Consider the following 26,692-nt stretch of genomic DNA (forward strand, 5'->3'; position numbering starts at 1 on the left):
TATTCTCTAATACATTTTTTAAAAGAACATGTGAGGTGACATCTATTGTGGTTTTGATTTGCATTTCCATGATAATTATTGATGTTGAGCATCTTTTCATATACTTGGCCATTTGTATGTCTTTTTTGAAATGTCTATTCAAATCCTTTCTCTTTAAAAATTTGTCTGTTTGGGGGTTTTTGTACTATTTCTTATACTTTTGAATATTAAACGATAAAGATCATACAATCTTAATAGATGCAAAATGCATAAAAAGCATTTGATAAAATTCAACATGTTTTCATGATAAAAACACTCAATAAACTAGGTATAGAAGGAATTTACCTCAAAATAATAAAGACCATATATGAAAAGCCCACAGCCAATACCATACTTAACAGTAGAAAAGCTTTTCTCTAAGATCAAGAACAAGGCAAGGATGCCCACTCTTGCCACTTTATTCAACCTAGTACTGGAAGTCTTAGCAAGAACAACTTGGCAAGAAAAAGAAATAAAAGACATCTAAATCAGAAAGGAAGAAGCACAATTATCTGTTTGCAGAAGACATGATCTTGTATGTAGAAAACCCTGAGGACCACACAAAAATTGTTAAACTAATACATTCAGTAAACCTTTAGGATACAAAATGAACATACACACATCAGTTGTGTTTGTATACACTAATAACAAACTAATAAGGAAATTAAGAAAATTTCATGTATGATAGCATTACAAAATTAAATACTCAGGAAAATTAAGGAGGTGAAAGACTCTTACACTGAAAACTATAAAACATTGAAAGAAGTTAAAGAATAAACAAATACATGGATAGACATCCTGTGTTCATGAATTGGAAGATTTAATATTGTTAAAATTCCCACATTTCCCAAAATGATTTACAGATTCAGTGCAATTATAAAAATCCCAATGACATATTTATTTATTTATTTAATTTATTGAGACGGAGTCTTGCCCTGTTGCCCCAGGTTGGAGTGCAGTGGTGCCATCTTGGCTCACTGCAACCTCCATCTCCTGTGTTTAAGCTATTCTCGTGCCTCAGTCTCACGAGTAGCTGGAATTACAGGCTTGTGCCACCATACCTGGCTAATTTTTGTATTTTTATAGAGACAGAGTTTTGCCATGTTGGCCAGGCTAGTCTCAAAATCTTTGCCACAAGCAATCCACCTGCCTTGGCCTCCCAAGATGCTGGGATTACAGGCATAAACCACCACGCCCAGCCTCAATGGCATTTTTTACAGAAATAGAAAAACAACCTAAAATTCATGCAGAACCACAAAATATCCAAATAGCCAAATCAGTCTTGAGAAAAAAGAACAAAACTAAAGGCATTACATTTCCTGATTCCAAAATATGTTACAAAGACACAGTAATTAAAACATTATGATACTATCATAAAAACAGACACATGGAACAATGTAACAGAACCGAGAGCTTAGAAATAAACTCAAATATGTATGGTCAGCTGTATCTTGAACAGGGTTGCCAAGAATACACAATGGGGAAAGGACAGATTCTTCAACAAATGGTGTTGGGAAGACTGGATATCCACATGCATAAGAATGAAACTGGAACCTGGAACCTTACACATAAAAACCAACTCAAAATAATTTAAAAATTTAAATATAAGATCTGAAACTCCTAGAAGGAAAACATAAGGGAAAAGTTTCATGACATTAGTCTTGGCAATGATTTCTCAAGTATCACACCAAAAGTACCAGCAACAAATGTAAAAATAGACAAGTGGGACTACATCAAACTAAAAAGCTTCTGCACAGCAAAAGAAACAAATCAACAGAGTGAAAAGGCAACCTACAGAACGAGAGAAAATGTTTGCAGATAACATGTCTGACAAGGGGTTAATATCTAACAGTGGAGATTTTAAATGTAGAGACATTACTGTGCTTCAGCTGTTTAAAAACAGTATGTAAATACACACATATTCCATTGATTAAAAGGCACATCACATTCATTGGACTACAAAGTGCCCTTGGACTCTTGGTGTTTAATGGTCTGAAATGCAAAAGGTACTGGTAGGTACTTGGTGTCCTCATCTCCTGCTAGTGCCCCTAGATGCCTTCAGTTGACTTTTGATGGACTGGCATGACCTACGAGTGTCTCAGACCATGCACGAGACCCTTCAGGAGCCTGACCCTGAGCCTCCCAAAGTCATTCTAAGTAAACAGTAACACTGTGTACTTATTTTGCCTAGATGCAATGCAAATGCAAACCATGAAATGTGTAAGTCTATTTTCAAAATATGCATTTTCTTCATTACTTTGACAAACATGTTTTCAGTGCCTGTTGTGTTCCAGGTCCTGTGCTAGGTGTTGGTAATATGAAGAAGGTACAGTCAGTTTTCTGAGGGAGCTTCTAGTCTAGGCAGTGGCTTGTAACCAGGGACTGTTTTCAGAGTCATTTGTGAAATCAAAACACCTTACCCACATGTTCAGTTCACTCTCACTTTCCAGTGATTGGCTTAGTTGAACTGGGGTGAGGCTTGGGTGTCTGTACTTATGCAACAAAATCACCTGATTTTTAAAGAAATTCTCCACTAAGAACCACTAGCAGAAACAAATAATACATTGTGATTATGAGAAATTAGTATGTTGTAAGCTCAGCACAAAAAGAGCAGCGAGGAGTGACATAATTTTTATTTTTTAACTATAATGTACCTATAGAAAGTTCATAAAAGAAACACACACAGCCGGAATTATGAAGTGAACCTCTTTGTGACTGCTAGTCGTGTCAAGAAATAGAATATTGCCAGCGTCTGAGAAGCTCTCCCTGTGTCCTTGCCCGTTTACAAGTCTTCTCTCTCCCATGGCAACAACAGCCTGACTCTTGCTTTTCTTCATGGTTTTACCGCCTATGAAGGCATCCCTAATCGATATAGTTTACTTTTCCTGTTTCAAACTCTGTAGGAATTAAATCATAGCACACATATTCTTTTGTCATCTTTTGCTCACCATTGTTTATAAAACTCATCCAAGTTGTTGCATATAGCTCTCATTTGTTCATTTTCATTAGTATGTAGTGGTTCATCAGTGACCTCACCACAATCTGTGTACCTATTCTCTTGTTGGACATGTGGGCCGACTCTCATCTTTGGCTATTGAGCAATGCTCCGATGAATGTGTGTGTTTATAGAGTGTCTGTGTGAATGAGTTTCTTGGGCTGTTTTCCTAGAGTATTTCTGGGTCATTGGATGTGTGCTGTTAACTTAGCACTAGATAATGCCAACCTAAGTGATTGAACCAATCAGTTTTTCCTAAGTGATTTAACCAATTTAAAAGCTTTTCAGTGTATGAAGGTTCCTATTGCTTTACTAAACTCCTTGCCAGAGGTGCTTAATCTTGAAGGGTCAGTGGAAAAGAGACAAGGGGGGAGGAGGAAGGTTATTTCTGGTGTATAAGAAGGAATGAGAATAAAGAGGGTATGATAAGTTTGGAAGGCAATTGCAAGCATGCTGATGTGACACTAATGTAGGAACCTGCAGGGAAGTGGTGGGAAATGAGGCTGGAAGTGTGTGATGTGCTGAAGAGTTTGGCCTTTGTTCTAAGGGCAGTAGAGAGACAAGAAAATCAAATATACATTTTTTAAAAACTTGTGACAGCTGTGTGGAGGATGAGGCCCAGACATGGGGCTCTTTACTACTCTAATCCAGGAAGAAACGAGAGAAGGCAGGATAGAAGGAGTTGGTTTCCAGAGGGGTTGAGACCAAAGTTAACAGTTTTGCCAATTTTGTTGAATGTGGGGGAAGGGCAGTGAAGAAGGAAGCTTGGTTTTTGCTTAGATGACTGAACAATGGTTATTCCATTCAATACTTTGGGGACTTTAGGAAGAGGAGAGTGTGAGGTCAGGGTGGCAGTAATGGAGAGTGAAATTCGTTTTAGACATGTAGCATGTGAGATATTCATAGATTATCTAGAGAGAGATGTTCTGTTAGTGGGTTGAACTCGAGAAAGATCTAGGCCAGAAATGTCCTCAGTGTTTGATTCCTCAGAGTGTAGACTGTGGTTGAAGCCATGGATGAAGATGCAGCTGCCCAGAGAAAGTCTAAGGAGGATGAGGGATGCCTGGGTGGGTGTGGAAAGAGGATTCTGAGAAGCAGACTGAGAAGGAGCAACCCAAGAAATGTGAGGTAAAGGTAAGGGAGATCATAGATGCTAGGGAAAAAAGGATTTGCATGAAGAGGATTAGAACTGGTATCCAGTGCCCTCAGAAGACACTGAAGACACTGAGTGAAATTAGACAGAAAATGTGCTTTGCATTTGGCAATTAGGTAAGCAGTGCTTGGGGATTGGGGCGAGCCGCATTTCAGCTAGTGGAGCCCAGGGAGCACAAGTGATGCTCCAGTGGCTTAAAAGCAAAGAGTGGGCGAAGAAATGGAAAAACAGATGAGGACTGGAAGTGAATGGAAGTCAAAAGCACATTAGGTAGAGTAGAGTGAATGGGGTGGGGCTGGGCGGTTCATGTGTTTAAGGTGGGACACACTTGTGTATAATCCTGTAAAGAGGTCTGGAGAAGAGAGAAAGAATGGCCCTGAAACCTCAGCATGAGAGGAGAGAAGGACCCACATCCTGTTAGAGTGATTTAACTTTGAATAGGAGGAGAGCACTCTGTCACTGAAAGGAAAAGGACGTGCGAAAAATGGGCACAGATGGAAATAAATGTGTAAGAATGAAGGTTTGCAGAGAGTGAGAAATTGGAAATTTCTAGCCTTTTTTTTTGAGACAGAGTCCCACCCACTCTGTCACCCAGGCTGGAGTGCTGTGGCGCTGCAACCTCCCCCTTCTGGGTTCAAGCGATTCTAGTGTTTCGGCCTCCGGGTAGCTGGGATTACAGGCATGCACCACATGTGGCCAATTTTTGTATTTTTTAGTAGAGACAGGGTTTTACCATGCTGGTGAGGCTGGTCTGGAACTCCTGGCCTCAAACGATCTGCCCACCTTGGCCTCCCAAAATGCTGGGATTACAGGCATGAGCCACTGTGCCTCACCAGAGGTACCTAGCTTTTAATGACATCTTTCTTCTTGAATAAGAGGCAGTTCATTTGGTTGAGTAAGGATGAAAGTTAGTGGCCCTGTAAACATATACCCAACCAAGTTGTATTACATAATTGTAAACACTGAGTCAACCTGCTAAATGTGCAGTAATGCAAAGTGTCTTTGAATGGATATCAAAGGTAAAAAGCCATAGCTGTGCCTCTGGAAAGAGTCTTAGAGGATATTGAAGAAACACTTTCTATTCCATTACCATGCCTGAAAACGGTTAAGTTTTATAACCACCTTATGCTTCTATTTATCCTGTTTCTATACAGAAACCAAAGCCCTCTTTGTATATAGTACTCATATGATCAGGATTTGCAAAATGATTTCCCCTAAATCTTTTATGGCCAAAGAACTTGAAAGAGAGAGAAGGCAGGGAAAGGAAAATGAATATGGATATGTGTATCTAAATTCCCTTTAGCAAAAGACCACTGGGAACACACATGTAGTTGAACAAGTTGGGTTTATTACTTGTTGCACTGAGGAAGAACACACCTTATAAGATACCATGTGGTGTCTTAGTAAGAGGGTGTTAGAACCTATCATAGCATTTGGGCTCTGGCTGGGTAATATTAGGGAGGATCTAAGGAAATGGGGGCTCACTCTGTCTTGGGTGCTGTCAGAAGGCAGGACAATCCTATGATTGGATATCTCTATAAATCTTAGTTATAGGGAGGGCAGACCAGATTGGGGAAAAAACTATGGTGGTAAAGAAATGGCAGTCACTCACTTAGTGCAAGAGGGGGATGTTTGGTATTGTGGATTGCACAGTGACCTTGTTGTTGTGTTACTTTATCATGAAGTCTTAGAGTGACTTCGTATGATATAGTCTGTGAGATTATGTCCAACAGAAGAACAAAATGGCTTGACTCTGAGTGACAGACCAGCTTATAATAACATTGAAGTCTAGCTATGAGTCAGCTCAGTTCTGGGACTGCTTTATTGAAAAAAATACATATGCATGGTCCTAGTTGAACGCTAATTTTTATTTTGTTAATTTTTTATTTCAATAGCTTTTGGGGTACAAGTGGTTTATGGTTACATGGATGAATTGTCTAGTGGTGAAGTCTGAGATTTTAGTGCACCTGTCGCTTTGTTTTGGTGAGGGCAGTTTTCACATACATTGGCAAGAGTTTAACAAATTCTCTCATACTATGTGGTTTTTTCTTTTTCTTTTTCTTTTGGCAGAGTCTCATTCTTGTCAAGGCTGGAGTGCAGTGGCACGGTCTTGGCTAACTGCAATCTCCACCTCCTGAGTTCAAGTGATTTTCCTGCCTCAGCCTACCGAGTAGCTGGGATTACAGGCGCCCGCCAACACACCCGGCTAATTTTTATGTTTTTAGCAGAGACGGAGTTTCACCATGTTGGCCAGGCTGGTCTCGAACTCCTGACCTCAGGTGAGCCACCTCCCTTGGCTCCCCAAAGTGCTGGGATTACAGGCATGAGCCACCACGCCTGGCCTCTCACACTGTTATTTTTATATTGGTACATTAAGATTTAATACTTTAGGATGCAGGATGTACTTTTTCAGCTATGTCCTTGTGAGAATGGAAGAAAGGGGAGACCTACAAGTTGGCAAGGGAGTCACACATCTTAAACAAGAATCCCTACAGTGGCAAGAATCTGTGTAGGGGGAGGCTTATCGCTTCTAATTAATCTTGCAGGTGCATAGTATCTAACCAAGAATGATTATTGATTTCTTTTTAATAGTGTCGTCTCACTGTGTTGCCCAGGCTGGGCTTGAACTCCTGAGCACAAGGGATCCTCCCTCTTTGGCCTCCCAAAGTGCTGGGATTACAAGCATGGGCCGTTGCACTCAACCTGATGGATTGACATCAAGAGTTGTAACTAACTGCCCAGGGAACCAACATCTTAAGTTCTTTTGTCAGCATATTCTCTCCTTGTAGGTAAATCTGTATATGAGACAAAATTACAATCTGCAGATTGTTTGATTTGGATGGGGACATTACAAGACAAGCTAGCTTGGGTATCTTGATGACTGTTGTCATCAAGGTATATGACATCTATAGGGATTTGTGTGGCCAGTACACAGAAACACAGGTCTGACCCTAAAACCATGTGCTGAACCTATGTGCTGTAATGTTGAATGCCAAGATTACTAAAGTGGGTTTCATACCATGTCAGCACCTAACATGAGAGCTTGTGCATAGTAGGCACTCAGTGCACATTGTAATGAGTTGTCTAGGCTTAAAGAAAACAGGGCCATGGGTGCAGGGAAGAGGGTGAGGCTATTGAACTGTTATTTGTGTCTGCCATGGATGTAGAGAGCCCTATCTTGTAGGCGTTTGTTAACCTTGTAGGCATTTGCCAGCCTGCCTCAAAACTTTAATACAAGTTTATGATGGAACTAGTCCACAAGTTTGGTTTGTTTGCTTTATAGGGGCAGGGTCTTGCTCTGTTGCCCAGGCTGAAGCACAGTGGTGAGATTATATCTCTCTGTAGCCTTGAACTCCTGAGCTCAAGTGATCCTCCTGTCTCAGCCTCCTGAGTAGCTAGGACTATAGATGTGTGCCACCATGTCCTGCTAATTTTTGTATTTTTAGTAGAGACAGGTTCTTGCTATGTTGCCCAGGCCTGTCTTGAACTCCTGGCCTCAAGCAATCCTCTTGCCTTGGCCTTCCAAAGTGCTGAGTAAAGGCATGAGGCACCATGCCCAGCCTACAAATTTTTAATGGAAACATTATGAAGGCAAGAAGGGAGAATGGGAAGAAATTAAAATTTATCTGTAATTGCACAAAAGCAAATTAAGGAGCTTCCTTTACCTACTTCATTCTAATATTCTGAACCTGTGTAAGGAAACGAAATGCAGAGAAATTTAAGAAGCAGCTCTCCTTGTGGATATGTCAACTGTGTAGAGACAGGTTGACCAAGGAAATCTGATATATGAAATTTGCTCTTGTTTTGTTTTTTTTTCATTGTTACTTTTTATGTTGGGACAGGCTTTCCCACAACTGACTTACTACTTATCCCTGCCCTTTTTAAAAACAATTACCTTCTTTTGCTAAGATTCTTTTTTTCTCTTCCATCATATATTTTGAATCAGAAAATAGAATTAAAGTTTTATGAGAGATAAAAATAGAGCTTTTTGATGTGAGTTACTTTCTCTATACAGTTAAAGCAAAATTCTATTTTGCCCATTAATGCCTATGTGTGGTTATAGTTATATTTTATTAAATTGATAACTGTTTTTGAAATTATGTGACATTTTCCCAGATGATCATACTGTGAAAAATGATTTAGATAAGCCTACAGAGATGAAAGATCTCTAAATGGTGATGGCTGGGCTAGATTTCTCTTTACTGGTGTAGAAATGGTGTTAAAGCCTGTGATTGGGTCCCCAGTTATCTTGGGCAATGCCCTAATTATACCCTTAAATAGAAGACATTGCTCCTCTTTTTAAGCCATTCTTAGGGCCAGGCATGGTGGCTCATGCCTTATAATCCCAGCACTTTGGGAGGTCAAGGTGGGCGACTCGCTTGAACACAGGAGTTCAAGACTAGCCTGGGCAACATAACAAAAATGCTGTCTCTACTAAAAATACAAAATTTTAGCCAGGCATAGTGGCATGCACTTGTAACCCCAGCTACTTGGAAGGCTGAGGTGGGAGAATCACCTGAGTCCAGGAGGTTGAGGCTGCAGTGAGCCATGATTGCACCACTGTACTCCAGCCTGGGCAACAGAGACCCTGTCTCAAAATAAATAAATTAGTTAAATAAAAATAAAATCTTCTTGTATGCCTGATCTGTTACTGAATTATTCATGTGCCTTTGGAGGCTCTACGATTCTGCATTAATCAGGATTTCAAGAACATTATGATAATAGTTAAATATAATATGGATATTAATACATTTTTCCTGGGAATTCCCTTTCACTATTTTGGTTACTTCTGTTTTAAGTATTTATAATATTTAAGGTTCATGTTAATATTGTTAACGATGAGTGTGTTATACTGAATATGTGAAAAAATAATGGGTTCTTTTTAGAAAAACCTTAGTATAACCCTCTTATCTTGTATGTCAGAAAGGCAAGAGTATAAAAACATTGGGTGATTCTGACTTTCCTAAAAGAAAAATTATGGTATCTCAACATATAATTTTTGGAAATTTTGGAACTTAAAATATCAGTAAACATTGAATTAATAAGCCACTTGGCAAATAATATAGCTTTTATGTGGTACTTAATAAAAATTAAGCAGAAGGTTTCATGACTAATGAACACATCATTTTAACTACTCAGGTCCTCTCTTATTTAAGTAGATACAGACAAGCGTATATTTAAGCAATAGTTATTTTAAATTTACATTCTGTAAGAAGAAAAGTGGCTGAGGTATATTTCTTTGAGCTGCCAGAACTCTTCCGTAATGTTTGTGGTGCTTCATTAATTTAATAAGTGACCTTGTGCCTGAGTATAATTGAGTCAGCTATGTGAAGATGTTGTGATTATTCTTTGATTAGGACTGAAATCTATAATTGGAAGAAAGATATTTTTATTTCTTTATATCAATATGTTGTGATATAATTATTTCTACCAGAATGAGATTTCTAAAACTAAACTAATAAATAGGAGGTTTGGGGAATCAGGAAGTACTTTAGAATTCAACTGGTTCAGCCACTTCAGTTTATTTGCTAATGATACTGAGGACCAAAGTGTGGAGAGATGAATTATCCAAGGTGACACATTTGGTCAACATATTTGGTCCAGTGCTTCTCACCCTATAATCCTTGTTATTCTCTCAAAACCAATCTAGACTATTTAAAAGAAAGGGAGGTGGGAAAATGCCAAAGGAAAAGGGCGAACATCTCCTTTTAGTGAACCTGCTAAGGTTAAGGGTTCACTTAATGGGTCTCCAGCATCTGTTCTTTAGACCAAATGCTTCTATGGTAGAGATAATCATGCTAATAAAATCAAATTTTGCTTTTTAGGTGAGAGTTACGTGTGTGCATCCAATGAACCATTTCGTAAAGTCGATTACACCAAAAATATTAATCCAAACTGGTCTGTGAACATCAAGGGCGGGACATCCCGAGCCCTGGCTGCTGCCTCCTCTGTGAAAAGTGAAGTAAAAGAAAGTAAAGATTTCATCAAACCCAAGTTAGTGACTGTGATTCGAAGTGGAGTGAAGCCTAGAAAAGCCGTGCGGATCCTTCTGAATAAAAAGACTGCTCATTCCTTCGAACAAGTCTTAACAGATATCACCGAAGCCATTAAACTAGACTCAGGAGTCGTCAAGAGGCTCTGCACCCTGGATGGAAAGCAGGTAAGATGCTGCTAGCTCCCAGCTCTCCATCTGACTTTTAAACTCCCTGTGCCATGGTGGCTACATAGTCAACAATAGAAATTTAGTCTGCTAGAAATCCTTCTAGGAATCATACTTGAGAAGTGTGTGTGTGTGTGTGTGTGTGTGTGTGTAAAATTAACCTTTTTTGTGAAAAATGTAAGTGACTTAAATACCTCAAAAGTGAGTATAGAGAAGTCTATCATATACTTCTTTTGGTTATTGGACATCCTACCTTAAATGGCGTGTCATCTATGAATAAGAATAACTTGATTTGTAGTCATTATGGACTTGGGTATCACAGGAGTCAAAATTAAAAGTATTTAACATTCTTAGAAAAGCCTTTTCTTCCCCACTTATATATAATAGCGAAAATGTATTTCAAAAGAAAGTACTTCTATAGGAATGTCCGTAAAAGTTTCATAGGGAGCAATGGAGGTAATTAGTCAGCATTTTTGAAAAATGAAAAATTGCCCAGGAAAAAGCAGTTGAAATTATGGCAACAATGTATCAGGGAATCTAAGGGACAAAAAAAGTTGGCATATTGCAAAACCACATGAATAGTGTTAGATAAGTGTTGAATTTTGCTACAATCAGATTATCATTGCTAAAAAGAAGCGTGGCTTCTGAAGTGTATTTTTCCCCAAATTCCATAAAGTTAAATTATTTATATTTACATTGTATTAAAATTATAGTTTCCAAAATTAAATTTGTTTCTTTGTTCCATTTTGCCTCTTCCCTGTAACATACTTAATTTATTTTGAAGTGTTTGGCTCTTGAAGTGCTGTGAATGAATAATATAAAACACTGAGCAGTGTCTTTGGGAAAAACACAATAAAATTAGTCTCCAATTTTCTAAGACCAGATCTAGTTAGTACAGTGCTTGCTGAAACATTAACAATTTTTAAAAAATATGTTCTAAACATTCCAGTAGATTATGGTAAAATTAGATGACATTTCTGATTAATAAGGTATATAGTACCTCATAGTCGCCTGCCACCAAATACATGTGAATGATGATAGACACTTCGTACAATTTAGTTAATAGCACAGTACAACACAAAACACCTTAAGATTTACTCTGCAAGTAAGTAAAAATAAATTAGGCTACAGGAAAAAGGTATTTGACAACTCAAATAGTTGATTCTTGATGGGCACAGGGAAGACACATATAGAGACAAATATTTAAGATACCTAAACAAAGAAAAAAATCTGAACTCACCAATTTAGGTGAAAAAGGCATATAAACAGTAAATACAGGTGTAATTTGAAAAATTGAGCTCAAGTTTGGAAATCTCCAAATGAATGACATTCAGGGAAAATATCGGTGAAATAAAAGAAGTTGTAGTCAGGTGTGGTGGTGCACTCCTGTAGTTCCAGCTACTTGGGAGGCTGAAGTGGGAGGATCCTTTGAACCCAGGAGTTTGGGGCTGCAGTGAGCTATGATTGTGCCACTGCACTCCAGCCTGGGTGCTGGTGACAAAAAAGACCACATCTCCTTAAAAAAAAAAAAAAAAAAAAATCAAGCATCTAATTAAAATATCTAATTGAAATAGTAACCATTGAAATTTAAATAGTTATCAAAAAAATTATCCTTAAAAAGGCTCCAGACTATAAATGTAAAAATGTTAACTAAAGCACATGCAACTAAAAATCAACATTTCAAAAGAATACAGTGTGATGAATAGGACTTATGCTGGTAATTAAAGGATGGCTTACTATTGAGAAACTTCTTTATTCGTGAGATCTATAGGATAAAGCATAATAGCACATATTCATAATCCCAAACAGATGTTGCAAAGGCATTTGATAAAATCCTCTATATTCAGTTAAAGATTTAGTAATAAAAATGGGTGATTTTTTAAAATTACACTAAAAAAAACAAATTTCTATCTGAAACAACAAGCCAATGTATTACAAAGTAAATAAACACTGGAAGTATTTCTGTGACAGTCAGGTCCAAGATAAGGATGCCTGATGGCACCAGTGTTCAACATTCTTCTATACATTCTTTCTGATTTTTATTTATATTTTATTAGAATTTCAGTAAGAATCTAAATGAGTTTTTTTTAGGAGGGGTGGATGGGGAACCTAACAAAGTGATTTTTAAAGTTAATCTGGAAAAATAGGAAAATTTTGGAAATAATGATTAATGGGCTTTCATGCTACCAGATATTAAATCATCATTCTCATACCACACCAAAAATAAATTCCAGGTGTGTTAGAAATATAGATGTCAAAATGAAACAAAAGAACTAAAAGTATGTCAATAGTTATGTTGAAATGGGAACAGATTTTCTAAGTATAACGTAATGGGAAAATCACAAAGGGTAAGGTTGAATGGACAACATAAAAATGAAAGATTTCTGGAAGCCAAGCAAGGGTTTATATGCTTTAATATTGAGTTTAGTAATTTAATATGAAAAAGACAAATGCTACAATGAAAAAGATGAATAAAAGTCTAAACAATTTGAAAAGACAGAATTACTGAACATTAAAAAATGTTCAGTTTCACAAAAAGGTGAATTAAAGAATGAGATGTTTTAATATTTAAAACTGACAAGCTTTTAAAGAAAATGTTCACTGTTTTTGAATATGCGGTGAACTGGTATTCTCAAATGGTGATGGAAGTATAAAATTCATAAGCTTTATAAAAAGCAATTTGTTAGTATGTATAACTATACAGATGTTCTTACTATTTGAACTAGTAAATTAACTTTTGGAATTTATCCTAAATGACCTGACATGCAAACATAATTACACATAAAAATTTCATCCCAGCATAAAAGCAAAAAATTGAAAGCAGTTTAAAAATCCCTGAAGTAGAAAATAGTTGTTATATTACCATGAAACTCATATGTACTGGCCATTGAAAATTATGTTTGGAGTAATATTTAAAGACATGAGAAAATGTTCAATGGAAAAAGCAAGAAACAAATTCCATGTAATATGTTTTCAATTCTTTGTACAGTTAAAGTAGCAGAAGTATTTTTTTAAAGCTAATTCAGAAGGAAACAAGATTATACTTGCCATCAGAAATTGAATATTTTCTGTTCTGGTATCCACTACTACTTCCTCATATCTGCTCAAAAACAAAAACTCAAGCACTGAGAAAGAAAAGACTGATCTCAATCAGATTTTAGAAATTCAAACACATTATGAGTTAATTATTTTTTCATGTGCCAAAAAAAGATCTTTTAAGACTTTCAAGTAAAATATGTCTTTGGAAAAATTAGATTTAATTTTTGATAAACACAACATTGGATATTGCATTTTCAGCGAACCAGGTATTCTTAAAAGCTATAGTTTTCTTGGTGCTGAGTCCATGTTGTACTCTATAGGTGAACTTGCTAATCTTCAAAACTTCAAGTGTGTTTTTGGTTAAGTATAAAGATAATATGAAATCTGCAAACCTTTAAATGAGCAGTGCTTATTTTGATCTTTTTTTAATAAAAAAATTTCTATGGGTATGCACGCTTGATCTTGGCCAAAAGGCCAACAAGCAATTCTACATGTATGTAAAACTATTAGCGTTCTGAGAATTCTCAAGGAAAGGACAGCTTTCCTTAGATGAAGAGAAAGGAATAAGAAAGGAACTAAGATCTGTTGATAAGTTGTCTGTGCACAAAATTGTAAACTGCCTAAATTTTTTTTTCCTGGTTACTTCCTACCCAGATTGGTTGTTTTCATTTAAAATTTTCCTGATCGTCAACACAAGGATAGAGATTAAATGACTTTTATGCAATTCACCATGAACAATCACTGACTCCATCATGACACCTCTGTGAGAGTTTTAAGGGGCTGGTTATCCTTTGAGTTTGAACGCGTTCCTGATTGAAGACATGATGGTGTGTCATGTGCCAATAGCATTTATGAGGCTAAAACAGTGTCCCTTGAATCTTTTCTTCCCCCAAAATTGGTGAACACATCTTACTGCTAGCAATGACTCCATTTACAAGGTCTGACTTCGTTATTAAAACTAAATTTTATGTCTGTTTATAAAATCACTTCAAATAAAATAATATTTAGGATTTTGTCTGTATTAATTCTTGGGTCTTCTTTAGTGTAAAGCAGTGATTCTCAACCAGGGACAGTTTTGTCCCTAAGGCATGTATGGCACTGTCTAAAGTCATTTTTTGATTGTTGAAGCCAGGGTTGGGGATTCCACTGGCATCTGGTGGGTAGAAGCTGGGGATGGTGTCCATCATCCTACAATACGCAGGACAGCCATGACATCATCCTTTCTTGTCCAAGATATTAACAGTGCTGAGATTCAGAAATCCTGGAGTAGAGTAAGTGAGCTGATTCAAAAGAAAGTGCTGCTTGTTTGAATAAATATTAACTTTGTTATTAGGCCATATGCTAAGCTTTATTTCAGAATTTATAGATGTCCTGATAGTCTCTCTATTTCTTATCTATTTATGTGATTGATGCAAGATTGTTAGAATGTCATGGTTTGTAGGGTTTTTTTGGTTATTGTGGTTTTTTTTTTTTTTTTTTTGGAGACAGAATCCCACTCTGTCACCCAGGCTAAAGGGCAGTGGTGATCTCGGCTTACTGCAGCTTTGACCTCCTGGGCTCAAGTGATCCTCCCACTTCAACTTCCTGAGTAGCTGGGACTACAGGCACATGACAATCATGCCTGGCTAATTTTTGTATTTTTGTAGAAATGGGGTTTCCCTGTGTTTCCCAGGCTGGTCTTGAACTCCTGGGCTCAAGTGATCCACTTACATTGGCCTCTGACAGTACTGGGACTACAGGCATGAGATGCTGTGCGCCCAGCCAGTTTGTCATCTTTATTGTCTTGGATTTAAATCTATTTGTCTTCATTGTGTGAGGCTGAAATATGACTGAGTAGTACAGCTTTGCAGGGGATTAGATAAAGACATCCCAAATGGTTTTACTGAGAATTGAAAGTGAAGTGTAAGGTTAGCTGGGCATAGTGATGTTTGCCTGTAGTCCCGGTTACTAGGGAGGCTGAGGCAGGAGGATTACTTGAGCTCAGGAGTTCGAGGCTGCAGTGAGCTACGATCTCACTACTGCACGCCAGCCTTGGGGACAGAATGAGATCCTGACTCAAAAAATGAATGAATGTGAAGTTTAAGGAATCATTTAATCTCATGAGTTTTCAAGTACTGTACTTAAAAGTGATATCATGGTTACTGATTTTCTAAAAACAAAATACATAACCTATGTTGTTTATAGATGTGATGACCAGAAAACATGATCTGTAAAGAGAAGTCATGGTTATTCTCCACTTAAGTAATTTTATTTTAACTTGTAATTAATTTTGATTAAATGCTTCACTTAAATGTTTTTAAAAATAAAACGTTCTTGGCCGGGCATGGTGGCTCACACCTGTAATCCCAACACCTTGGGAGGCTGAGGCGGGTGGATCATGAGGTCAGGAGATTGAGACCATCCTGGCTCAATCTACTGACCTTTAGTTTTCACTAAAACGGGGTTTTAATGAAACCCCGTCTCTACTAAAAATACAAAAAAAAATTAGCCAGGCGTGGTGGTAGGCGCCTGTAGTCCCAGCTACATGGGAGGCTGAGGCAGGAGAATGGCGTGAACCCGGGAGGCGGAGCTTGCAGTGAGCCAAGATCGCAGCACTGCACTCCAGCCTGGGCGACAGGGCAAGACTGTCTCAAAAAAATAAAAAATAAAATAAAAATAAAAAATAAAACCTTCTTGCACTTTTAAGTTAAACGGATTGTTTAGGAAAACAAATTTACTTTTTAAATTTTTTGAAAGAGTGACATTCTCATAATAAAATACAGCAGGGAGAATTTTTTTTAATGCCTGTATTCTGTTGAGAGATTAAAAGGTCCAAATATAGCTTTTGTTCACATGTGTAAAAAAAAATTCTAGCTTTTAGCTTTCTCAGAAACAGCAGAGTTTTAACATAAAAGAAACATATTTTTTGGAATTTTGGAACAAGTTGATTCTTGTCATGGGCAGAGGCAAAACAGACCCAGAAATTGCTTGCAGTTGATGCTTTGGGGTAAAACACTTCCAGACTTTGGGACCACTGCCAGCCTTAGGATGCTCACATGCAGCGGGTCCTCTTTGGGGAACATGGCAACTCCTTGGAGTGCCTGCTCTTATCAATCATGTTAGAGTTTATGAAGGTTCCCATCTTCACTTTTTAAAAAGTTTAGTTATTTGGTGGCTACCATAACATAAATAATATTTATTTTGTACTTTACTTTTCTGGAATCACATTTTCTAGTGAAGGTTCATTTTTTTTGAATCACCTAAGCATATTTAGATAAAGCAATCTCTTCTCAAAAATTGCTACATAAAAGTCAAATTGTTGATAAGTATTCATAAACACTTTCTACAATTTATTTAACCTTGTTATAATTTTTTCTTAAAGTAGGTAAGGACAATTTGGTTTTAATTCTCACCCTGCTCCCAATGCATGCATTTCCTTTTTTTTTTTTTTTTTTTTTTTTTTTTGAGACAGAGTCTGGCTCTGTCGCCAGGCTGGTGCAGTGGCACGATCTCGGCTCACTGCAGTCTCTGCCTCCCTGGTTCAAGCGATTCTCCTGCCTCAGCCTCCCGAGTAGCTGAGATTACAGGCACATGCAACCACACCCAGCTAATTTTTTTTTGTATTTTTAGTAGAAACAGGGTTTCACCATGTTGGCCAGGATAGTCTCAATCTCCTGACATCGTGATCTGCCCGCCTCGGCCTCCCAAAGTGCTGGGATTACAGGCATGAGCCACCATGCCCGGCTGCATTTCCTTTTGTAGATGATAGAAATCTAGACAACTGAGTTTTGTCTTACTAAATACATTCGTACCTGCAAAGTGTGGGTAGCCCTGGTCTGCCTCAAGCAATGGAAAATTTATCCCCACCAAGAATCAACAGACTAAGAGCAACTAGTAGGATATTTCTGTTCAGCAGGAAATACAAGTATAGAAAGGGAGGGAAAATGTTATTTTGTTCTTTGATTCCTGATCTAAGGTGACTTACCTTAAATTAAAACAAAAGGGGGAGGGAGGTAGGGCTTAAATCTTCGCTTTTGATGAACCCCTTTTTAAAGACTAATCTGAAAAGTGTGAAGAAGGAAATGTTTAGATATCCCTCTTCTTTTTAAGCTTGCATTTTGCCATTTTGATATCCATTGTAAAGCAATTTCCTTTGACCTTAAATATTTTCTCCCTTTTAATGGGAAACTGGAGGAAAACACTAAAATCCTGTCAGTTGCAAATTAGAAGAGATATTTAGGAGAAACAATTTTCTTCCAACAAATTATGCAATGTAAAGTGTAGGTGGGATAAAAATGACATCACTGCAAACTCTCTTCTTTCCTTAATTATTCATTTGATGTCTAAGGGTAGTAATGCATGCAGCATAAAGATAGTGTTAAAATTAGTTATTAAGCTGAAATTTTATGCACTACCAAATTTTGTTATAAAATGTATTTTTCTTGGATTATAATAATGGTTATCACTATATTAATTTTGTTACATATGTATTTGACAATGTGTAGAGTAATAGCTAACAGCTTGATTAGGTAATAGATAACAACTAATAGCTTACTATGGCAGGCATTATGTTAGTGCTTTATTTTTTTAATATGTGAATTTTTGAATTTCAGTAGCTTTTAGGACACAGTGGTGTTTGGTTACATGGATGAATTGTATGGTGGTGAAGTCTGAGATTTTTATTGCACCTGTCCCCTGAGTAGTGTACATTGTACCCAACATGTAGTTTTTTATCCGCTACCCGCTTCCACCCTCCCCACTTCTGAGTCTCCAAAGTTCTTTTTACCATCCTGTACTCCTTTGTGTAGCCATAGCTTAGTTCCCACTTATAAGTGAGAACGTACAGTATTTGGTTTTCTATTCCTGAGTTACTACAGGTAGAATAATGGCCTCTAGGTCCATCCAGGTTGCTGCAAAAGATATTATTTCAGTCTTTTTTATGGCTGAGTAGTATTCCATGGTGTATATATGCCACATTTTCTTTATCCACTTATTGGTTAATGGGCACTTAGATTGGTTCCATGTCTTTGCAGTTGTGAATTGTGCTATGATAAACATATGCATGCAGTGTCTTTTTGATATAATGGCTTATTTTCCTTTGTGTAGATACCCAGTAGTGAGGTTGTTGGATCAAATGGTAGATCTACTTTTAGTTCTTTAAGAAGGCTTTGTACTGTTTTCCATAGAGGTTGTACTAATTTACATTCCTACCAGCATTGTATAAGTGTTCCCCTTCACCACATCCATGTCAGCATCTATTGTTTTTTGACTTTTTAATAATGGCCATTCTGGTAGGGGTAAGGTGGTAGGTATGTCATTGTGGTTTTAATTTGCATTTCCCAGATGATTAATGATGTGGAGCATTTTTAAATATTTTTGTTGGCCATTTGTATATCTCTTTTAAAAATATCTATTTATGTCATTTGCCCACTTATTGATGGGATTATTTGTTTTTCTCACTGATTTGAGTTCCTTGTAGATTCTAGTATTGGTCCTTTGTTGGATGCATAGTTTGCAAATATTTTCTCCTATTGTGTAGGTTGTCTGTTTACTCTGATAATTCCTTTTGCTGTGCAGAAGCTTCTTAGTTTAATTAGGTCTCATTTTATTTATTTTGTTTTGTTTGCATTTGCTTTTGGGGTCTTAGTCACAAATTCTTTACCTAGGCCAATGTCTAGAAGAGTTGTTCCTAGGTTTCCTTCTAGAATTTTTATGGCTTCAAATCTTAGATTTAAGTCTTTGATCCATCTTGAGTTGATTTTTGTATATGATGAGGGGTAGGAAATCCAGTTTCATTCTTCTGCATGTGATTATCCAGTCTTCCCAGCACCACTTACTGAATAGGGTTTCCTTTCCCCAGTATATGCTTTTGTCTGCTTTGTCAAAGATCTGTTGGTTCTAAGTATTTTAATTTATCTGTAGATTCCCCATTCTGTTCTGTTGATCTATGTACCAGTACCATCCTGATTTGCTAACTGTAGCCTTATAGTATAATTTGAAGTCAAGTAATGTGATGCCTCCAGATTTGTTCTTTTTGCTTAGGATTGCTTTGGCTATTTGGGCTCTTTTTTGGTTCTGTATGAATTTTAGGATGCTTTTTTCTAATTCTGTGAAAAAATGATGTTGGTATTTTGATAAGAATTGCATTGAATTTGTAAATTGCTTTGGGCATATGATCGTTTTCGTAATATTCTTCCAATCCATGAGCATGGTGTGTTTTTCCATTTGTTGTGTCATCTTTGATTTCTTTCAGCAGTGTATTGTAGTTCTCCTTCTAGAGATCGCTCATGTCCTTTGTTAAGCATATTCCTAGGTATTTTATTTTTTGTAGCTATTGTATAAAGGATTGAAGTCTTGATTTGATTCTCAGCTTGGTCATTGTTGATGTATAACAGTGCCACTGATTTGTGTGCTTTGTAACCTGAGACTTTATTTATTTACCAAATTTAGGAGTCAGAGAAATCTAGAGTTTTCTAAATGATATGATAATATCATCAGCAAACTTAGATAGTTTGACTTCCTGTTTTCCAGTTTGGATGCCCTTTCTTTCTTTTGCCTTATTGCTCTGGCTAGGACTTCCAGTAACTGTATTGAATGGAAGTGGTAAAAGTGGGCATTGTTGTCCTGTTCCAGTTCTTAGGGGGAATGCTTTCAACTTTTCTCCATTCAGCATAATGTTGGCTGTGGGTTTGTCTGATAATGGCTTTTATTATTTTGAGGTATGTTCCTTCTATGCCTAGTTTGTTGGAGGTTTTCTTTTATTGGATGCTGGCTTTTATTGAATGCTTTTTCTGCATCGATTGAGATGCTCATATTTTTTTTTTAATTCTGTTTATGTGATGTATCTCATTTATTGACTTGTATTTATTAAATTATCCCTGCATGCCTGGGATGAAACCCACCTGACCATGGTGAATTATCTTTTTTTTTTTTTTTTTTTTTGTTCCCCAGACAGTCTTTTTCTGTTGCCCAGGCTGGAGTGCAGTGGTGTGATCTTGGCTCACTGCAACACCTGCCTCCTGGGTTCAAGAGATTCTCGTGCCTCAGCCTCCCGAGTAGCTGGAATTACAGGTGCATGCCACCATACCTGTCTAGTTTTTGTATTTTTAGTAGAGACAGAGTTTTGTCATGTTGGCCAGACTGGTCTCTAATTCCTGACCTCAGGTGATCTGCTCGCTTCGGCCTCCCAAAGTGCTGGGAATTACAGGTGTGAGCCACTGTGCCCAGCCTGAATTATCTTTTTGATCTGTTGTTGGATTCAGTTTGTTAGTATTTGGTTGAGGAGTTTTGCATCTGTGTTCATCAGGGATATTGGTCTGTAGTTTTCCTTTTTGTTATGTCCTTTTCTAGTTTGGGTATCAGGGTAGTACTGGGTTAATAGAATGAGTTAGGGTGGATTCCCTCTTTCTCAGTGTTTTAGAATAGTTTCAGTAGGATTCATACCAATTCCTCTTTTAATGTCTGATAGAATTTGGCTGTAAATCTCTCTGGCCCAAGGCTTTTTTTGTTGTTGTTGGCAGTTTTTGTATTATTGATTCAATCTCACTACTAGTTACTGGTCTGTTCAGGGTTTCTATTTCTTTCTGATTCAAGCTAGTAGGGTTGTATGTTTCCAGGAATTTGTGCATTTCCTTTAGATTTCCAAGTTTGTATGCATAGAGATGTTCATAGTAGTCTTGAATGATCATTTTTATTTTTGTTGTGTCCATTGTAATATTTCTATTTTCATTTCAAATTGAGTGTATTTGAATCTTCTCTCTTTTATTGGTTAATCTAGCTAATGGTTAATTTTTGTTTATCTTTGCAAAGAACCAACCTTTTTTTTCCATTGATCTTTTGTATTGTCTTTTTTATGTCAATTTCATTTAGTTTTGCTCTGATCTTTATTGTCTGTTTTCTTCTGCTAGCTTTTGGTTTAGTTCTTATTTCTCTAGTTCCTTGAGGGTGTGACATTAGGTTGTGAATTTGTGATCTTTCAGACTTTTTGATGTAGGCATTTAGCTCTGTAAACTTTCCACTTAGCACTGCTTTTGCTGTATCCCAGAGGTTTTGACAACTTGTGTCACTATTACTTATTTCAAAGAATTTTTAAATTTCCATTTTGATTTCAGTATTAACTCAAAAATTATTCAGGAGAAGATTGTTTAATTTCTGTGTATTTATATAGCTTTGAGGGTTCTTTTTGTAGTTAATTTTAGTTTTATTCCATTGTGGTCTGAGAAGATACTTGAAGTAATTTTGATTTTTTTTTAAATTTATTAAGATTTGTTTGGTGGCCTATCATATGGTCTATCTATCTTGGAGAATGTTCCATGTACTTATTAGAAGAATGTATATTCTGTAGTTATTGAACAGAATGTTTTGTAAATATCTGTTAGGTCCATATGTTCTAGAGTGTAGTTTAAGTCCAGTGTCTCCTTGTTGACGTTCTGCCTTGATGACCTGTCTAGTGTTGTGAGTGGAGTGTTGTGTTCTCCCACTGTTATTGTGTTGCTGTCTATCTCTTCTCTTAGGTCTAGTAGTAAGGTACTGTTGTTACTAGAATGTAAGGTACTGTTCCAGTCATCATGTTGATTATTACTTAGATACTTTTCTTCATCTTGGTATTTTTTTATAGGCCCTGTGAGTTTTATGCTATCAAGAGGTTCTATTATGGGGCACGTTGACCCTTTGTTTCAAGATTTAGAACTTCTTTTAGCATGTCTTGTGGGGCTGGTCTGGTAGTAACATTTCCTTAGCATTTGCTTGTCTGAAAAAGACTTTATTTTGCCTTCATTTATGACACTTAGTTTTGCTGGATTCAAAATTCTTGGCTGACAGTTACTCTGTTTAGGGAGGCTAAAAATAAGACCCCACTCCCTTTTGGCTTATAAGGTTTCTGCTGAGAAGTCTTCTATTAGTCTGATAGGTTTTCCTTTATAGGTTACCTGATGCTTTTGTCTCACTGTTCTTAGAATTCATTCCTTCATGTTGACTTTAGATAGCGTGATGACTATATGCCTTGGTGATGTCCTTTTTGCGATGAATCCCCCAGGAGTTCTTTGAGCTTCTTGTATTTAGATATCTAAATCTCTAGCAAGGCCAGGGAAGTTTTCCTTCATTATTCTTTCAAATAAGTTTTCCAACCTTTTCGCTTTCTCTTCTCCCTCTGGTATACCAATGGTTCTTAAGTTTGGTCATTTTATATAATCCTGTGTTTTCTGGAGGCTTTGTTCATTTCTTTTAATTATTTTTTCCTTGTTGGATTAATTTGAAAGCCTTGTTTTTGAGTTCTGAAATTATTCTACTTTATTTAGTCTGTTAAAAGTTTCCACTGCATTTTGTAATTCCCTAAATGTGTTTTTCATTTCCGGAAGTTCGGATTGGCTTTCTTTAAAATAGCTATCTCTTTACAAAATTTGTTATTCATATCATAAGTGGTTTTTAAAATTTCTTCTTGTTGGTTTTTGCCTTTCTCTTGTATCTCCTTGTGTAGCTAATAACCTTTTGAATCCTTTATCTAGTATTTCAAATATTTTATCTTATTTTGGATCCATTGCTGAAGAGCTAGTGTGATCTTTTGGTGGTGTTATAGAACCCTGTTTTGTTGCCAGAATTATTTTTCTGGTTCCTTTTCATTTGGTTAGACTAATTACTGAATTTATTTTTGTTTCAGTTGTTCATTTTTGTGGGGTTTTTTCCCTTGAGAATGTGACTTTAATGTTTATTGTGGCCTGACTTCGCTCTTGGTTCTTTCAGGGATGAAGATACTGTATGAGTTATTTGGTTATAGAGAGTCTTTGTATGACGGCTTTCTCAGATGGTTGTATTAGCAATGTGCTTGGTGTGTGAGCAGGTTGATTGTTGTGGGATTGAAATGCAGAGGTCTCTTGAAGCTTATCTCATTCCCTAGTGGTGTACAGTTTTTAATTAATTTATTTTCTGCAGTATTTTGTTTACTCAGTTGAACAGTTCAGACTTCAGGCCAGTAGGGGAGGTATCCATGGTTAAAAACCAGTCGTGGCTAAAGCAGGTGGGTAAATGTAATATCTAGTGGTGAACAGAGGTCCCAACCTTGATAGAGGTGGCCAGGGGAGCTCTCAGTGAAACTGCTGAAATCTTTTCAAGGGGAAGGGAGGGACCCAACTGTGCTTCCCTGCCACACCAGCAGTAAAGTGATCCACCTCCCAGTTACACTCCTGACCCAGTGTTCAGCTATTCAGATCAGACAGGAACCTCTTTTCATCTGCAGGCATGTTGCTGTTCTATGTAGAGAGGAACTGTGACTTTATACCTCATGCAAGCCTGAACCTGGAGGGCACTCCTCCTGTGGGGATGCGGTCACCCTGAAGTGTTCCAGAAGGGCTGTCTACAGGTGTATGTATCCATGCTGAGCTCCCATGGGAGAAGCCCCTGCTGTGTCTTCAGCAGTAGGTGAGGGGGAGAAGAAGCACTCCCTTCTCCAAGATCCTTCACGAGCACCAGGGCTTCCTGGCTATTCGGGTAGAGCTGCAGACTTTCCCTGCTGAGCTCAGCACTGCGCCTATGCCTCTGCTGAAACTTCCCACAAGCGGAAAGTTCAGGGACTCAAGGTCTATGTTTGGATTCTTTTGTCCCATGTGATATTCCCTTCCCCTAGAAGTAGGAGTCCCTGAGAATCAGACCACTATGAATGCTGCTGCTCCTCTAGGTCTGGCTACCCAGTGGGTACTCCAGGCTGGTGTTAGGGAATGTCTGCAAGGGATCCAGTGATGTGACTGGTCCGCAAGTCTCCCAGCAGCAGGTACCAGCACCAGCGCTGATAGAGGTGGCAGGGGAGTGACATAGACTCTAAGATTCCTTGGTTATAAATAGCCTTAGTGTGTTGGCTTTCTCAAATGCCAGATTGTAGTAGTAGTGAACTGATTATGTGGACAGAGTCAGGGCCTCTTGGTTAGCCAGGGTGATGAAGGCCATGGGGATAGGTGAGGTTACACACGCATTTTTCCCTTCCTGGGTGCTGTGTTCTTCTACCTGGAGATGCTGTAATGTATTGGCTATGTTTGACTCCCAGAGTGCAAAAGAGTGCCAGCTGTGGTGGTGGTGGTGGTGGGATTTGTGTTTGCCATATGTTACCCAGGGTAGATACTCTAGGCGATGGGCAGTGCCATAAGGCTTCCAAAAGTTTCTGTCCTTTGTGTTAAGCTACCAGGGTGGGTGGAGGGGCAATGCCAGGTGGGGGCTGGATAAGGCAGGACTGCACTCTGGTTTTTCTTTTCACGTGCAGGTGCAAGCAGTGGCCCCAGTGGGGATCAGGGTTCAGTTCTCTGGCCACTGGGGTAATGGTCCAGGGAGGAGTGCAGCTGCCTCTGCTGTATAGAAGAATCTGCCTGGGAATAGCAGACGGCAGTAATTCCCACCAGCTCCCACGCACTTGGCAAGGCAGGTCTCTCGTAGGCAGTGTTCCATTAGCAGCAGCTAGCTAGGTTCCAGGCAATCTGTGCTCAGAACTCAAAAATGCCTCAGGCCATAAGCCTTCCTTGAGGAGAGGGAAACCAAGGCTTTCAGGCTATGCCCTTCTTGGTCTGCCCGTGAAGCAGCGGTGCCCAGCTCCTGTGCTCATGGCTGCAGCACACTTCCCACTCACCCCTTGGTTCTGGCCAAAGGGGTTCATCCCAACTTGAGATTATATCGCAGATCTCAGGAGCTTCTCTCAACCTGTGATTGCTGTCTGAGTTAGCTGGCCGACTTCTGCAAGGTCCCCTGTGAGTTGGGATCAGAAATGGCTTCCCTCCATCCCCGCTGGAGTCTGGGAATGCATATAAAGCCCGTCCTGATGCCACTCCTTCTCATATATTCCCCACTGCTCACTAAACCAGCTCCAGCACTGGGTAGGTGCTTGTAGTTTTCCACCTGGCTCATAGTGTAGGCTGCAGCCCACTGCTTTTTTCAGAGGGTCTGTGGTTTCTTTCAGTTTTCATGTTAAGTTCCTCTGTTGCTTCTTGGAAAAAAGTTCACAGCATGAATCACCACACACTATTTTGTCTTTTCACGTGGTAGAGGCATGCAAACAATCCACCATCTTGGAAAAATTGTATATTCATATTCTCCACTGATCCTTACAACTTTGAGAGTTAGGTACTATAATTCCCATTTTACAGTAGGGAAATTGAGGCAAAAAAATTCAAGTACCTATTCAGAATTACCCAACTGGTGGTGGAGCTAGGATTCATCCCCAGGAAGTGTGATTCTGGACCCTACACTCTTCATGGCTGTCCTGTAAGCCCCCATGATCAGGCTCTGGGAGAGGCTTCAATGGTAATGATGAGGGACAGGTCAAATAAGCTAATCAGGTGATTTCAAAAAAAAATTGTTTTAGGTTTTAGAGTGATGCAGTTTCACTTGGTGTTTACCAGATAAAAACCTGGGTAATAATTTGTGTTGCAAAATTATACTTTGAGTAGGATCTGAAAAATGAAAAAGTAGATTAAACAGTGATGAGTGCTAGACAAAAAGATGACCCTTAGAGTTATTTTATAGATTTAATTTTTAAAATTAGGGAATATGATGCTCAGAGAATTTAGAAAATACAGAAAAAATCTTTCAATTTTAATGCTATATTTTTATAATTGACTATTCCTATACATATTTTCGTATACAGTATACATGTTTTTGTTACAGAGAAAAATGCTCAAGTACATTTACATTAGAAAAATGTAAACAATTCAGAAATACGAAAACTGAGAGTCTGTTCACATCTACCTTTCTTTCGTGATCCCACTCTACTTCTTAAAGGGGATCAATAATAACAATTTTGTTGGCCAGGCACAGTGGCTCATGCCTGTAATCCTAGCACTTTGGGAGGCCAAGGTGGACTCCTGGCCAGGCTGGTCATGAACTCCTGATCACTTGAGGTCATGATTTAGAGACCAGCCTGGCCAACATGGGAACACCATCTCTACTAAAAATACAAAAATTAGCTGGGCATGGCAGTGCACACCTGTCATCTCAGCTACTTGGGAGGCTGAGGCAGGAGAATCACTTGAACCCAGGAAGCAGAGGTTGCAGTGAGCTAAGATCATGCCACTGCACTCCAGCCTCGACAGCAGAGTTGAGTGAGGCTCTGTCTCAAAATAACAATAATAATAATAGTAATTGTGTTAATGCAGTTACATACATTTGTGCACATACTTTTAAATAGCATGGTTTTTCCATGTAATCATGTATCCTGGAGTTCTTTCTTACTGTACTCTTCCATGTTGTTGTATCATCTTCATATTGCATACCTGAATGACTAAATAATGTTAGAGTGGCTAGATATACCGTGATTTATTCAGTCTATCTGTGGATATTAGGGGTGTTTTTAGTTTTTCCTTCTTTTATCCTCTGA

General features: G+C 38.0%; 1 protein-coding gene across 7 annotated transcripts in view; it reads left to right on the forward strand.

The window, feature by feature from the left end:
- Positions 1–26,692, forward strand: part of DCLK2 (doublecortin like kinase 2) — a 179,671-nt gene that overhangs the window by 14,603 nt on the left and 138,376 nt on the right. For all 7 annotated transcript variants that reach the window (XM_004088513.3, XM_030816227.1, XM_030816228.1 and 4 more), the window contains exon 2: positions 9,992–10,326. In XM_004088513.3, coding sequence (XP_004088561.3) covers positions 9,992–10,326 — 335 coding nt within the window. The remainder of the gene's footprint in view (positions 1–9,991; positions 10,327–26,692) is intronic.

Source organism: Nomascus leucogenys, chromosome 7b (assembly GCF_006542625.1).
Source record: "Nomascus leucogenys isolate Asia chromosome 7b, Asia_NLE_v1, whole genome shotgun sequence".
Taxonomy (NCBI): Eukaryota; Metazoa; Chordata; class Mammalia; order Primates; family Hylobatidae; genus Nomascus; species Nomascus leucogenys.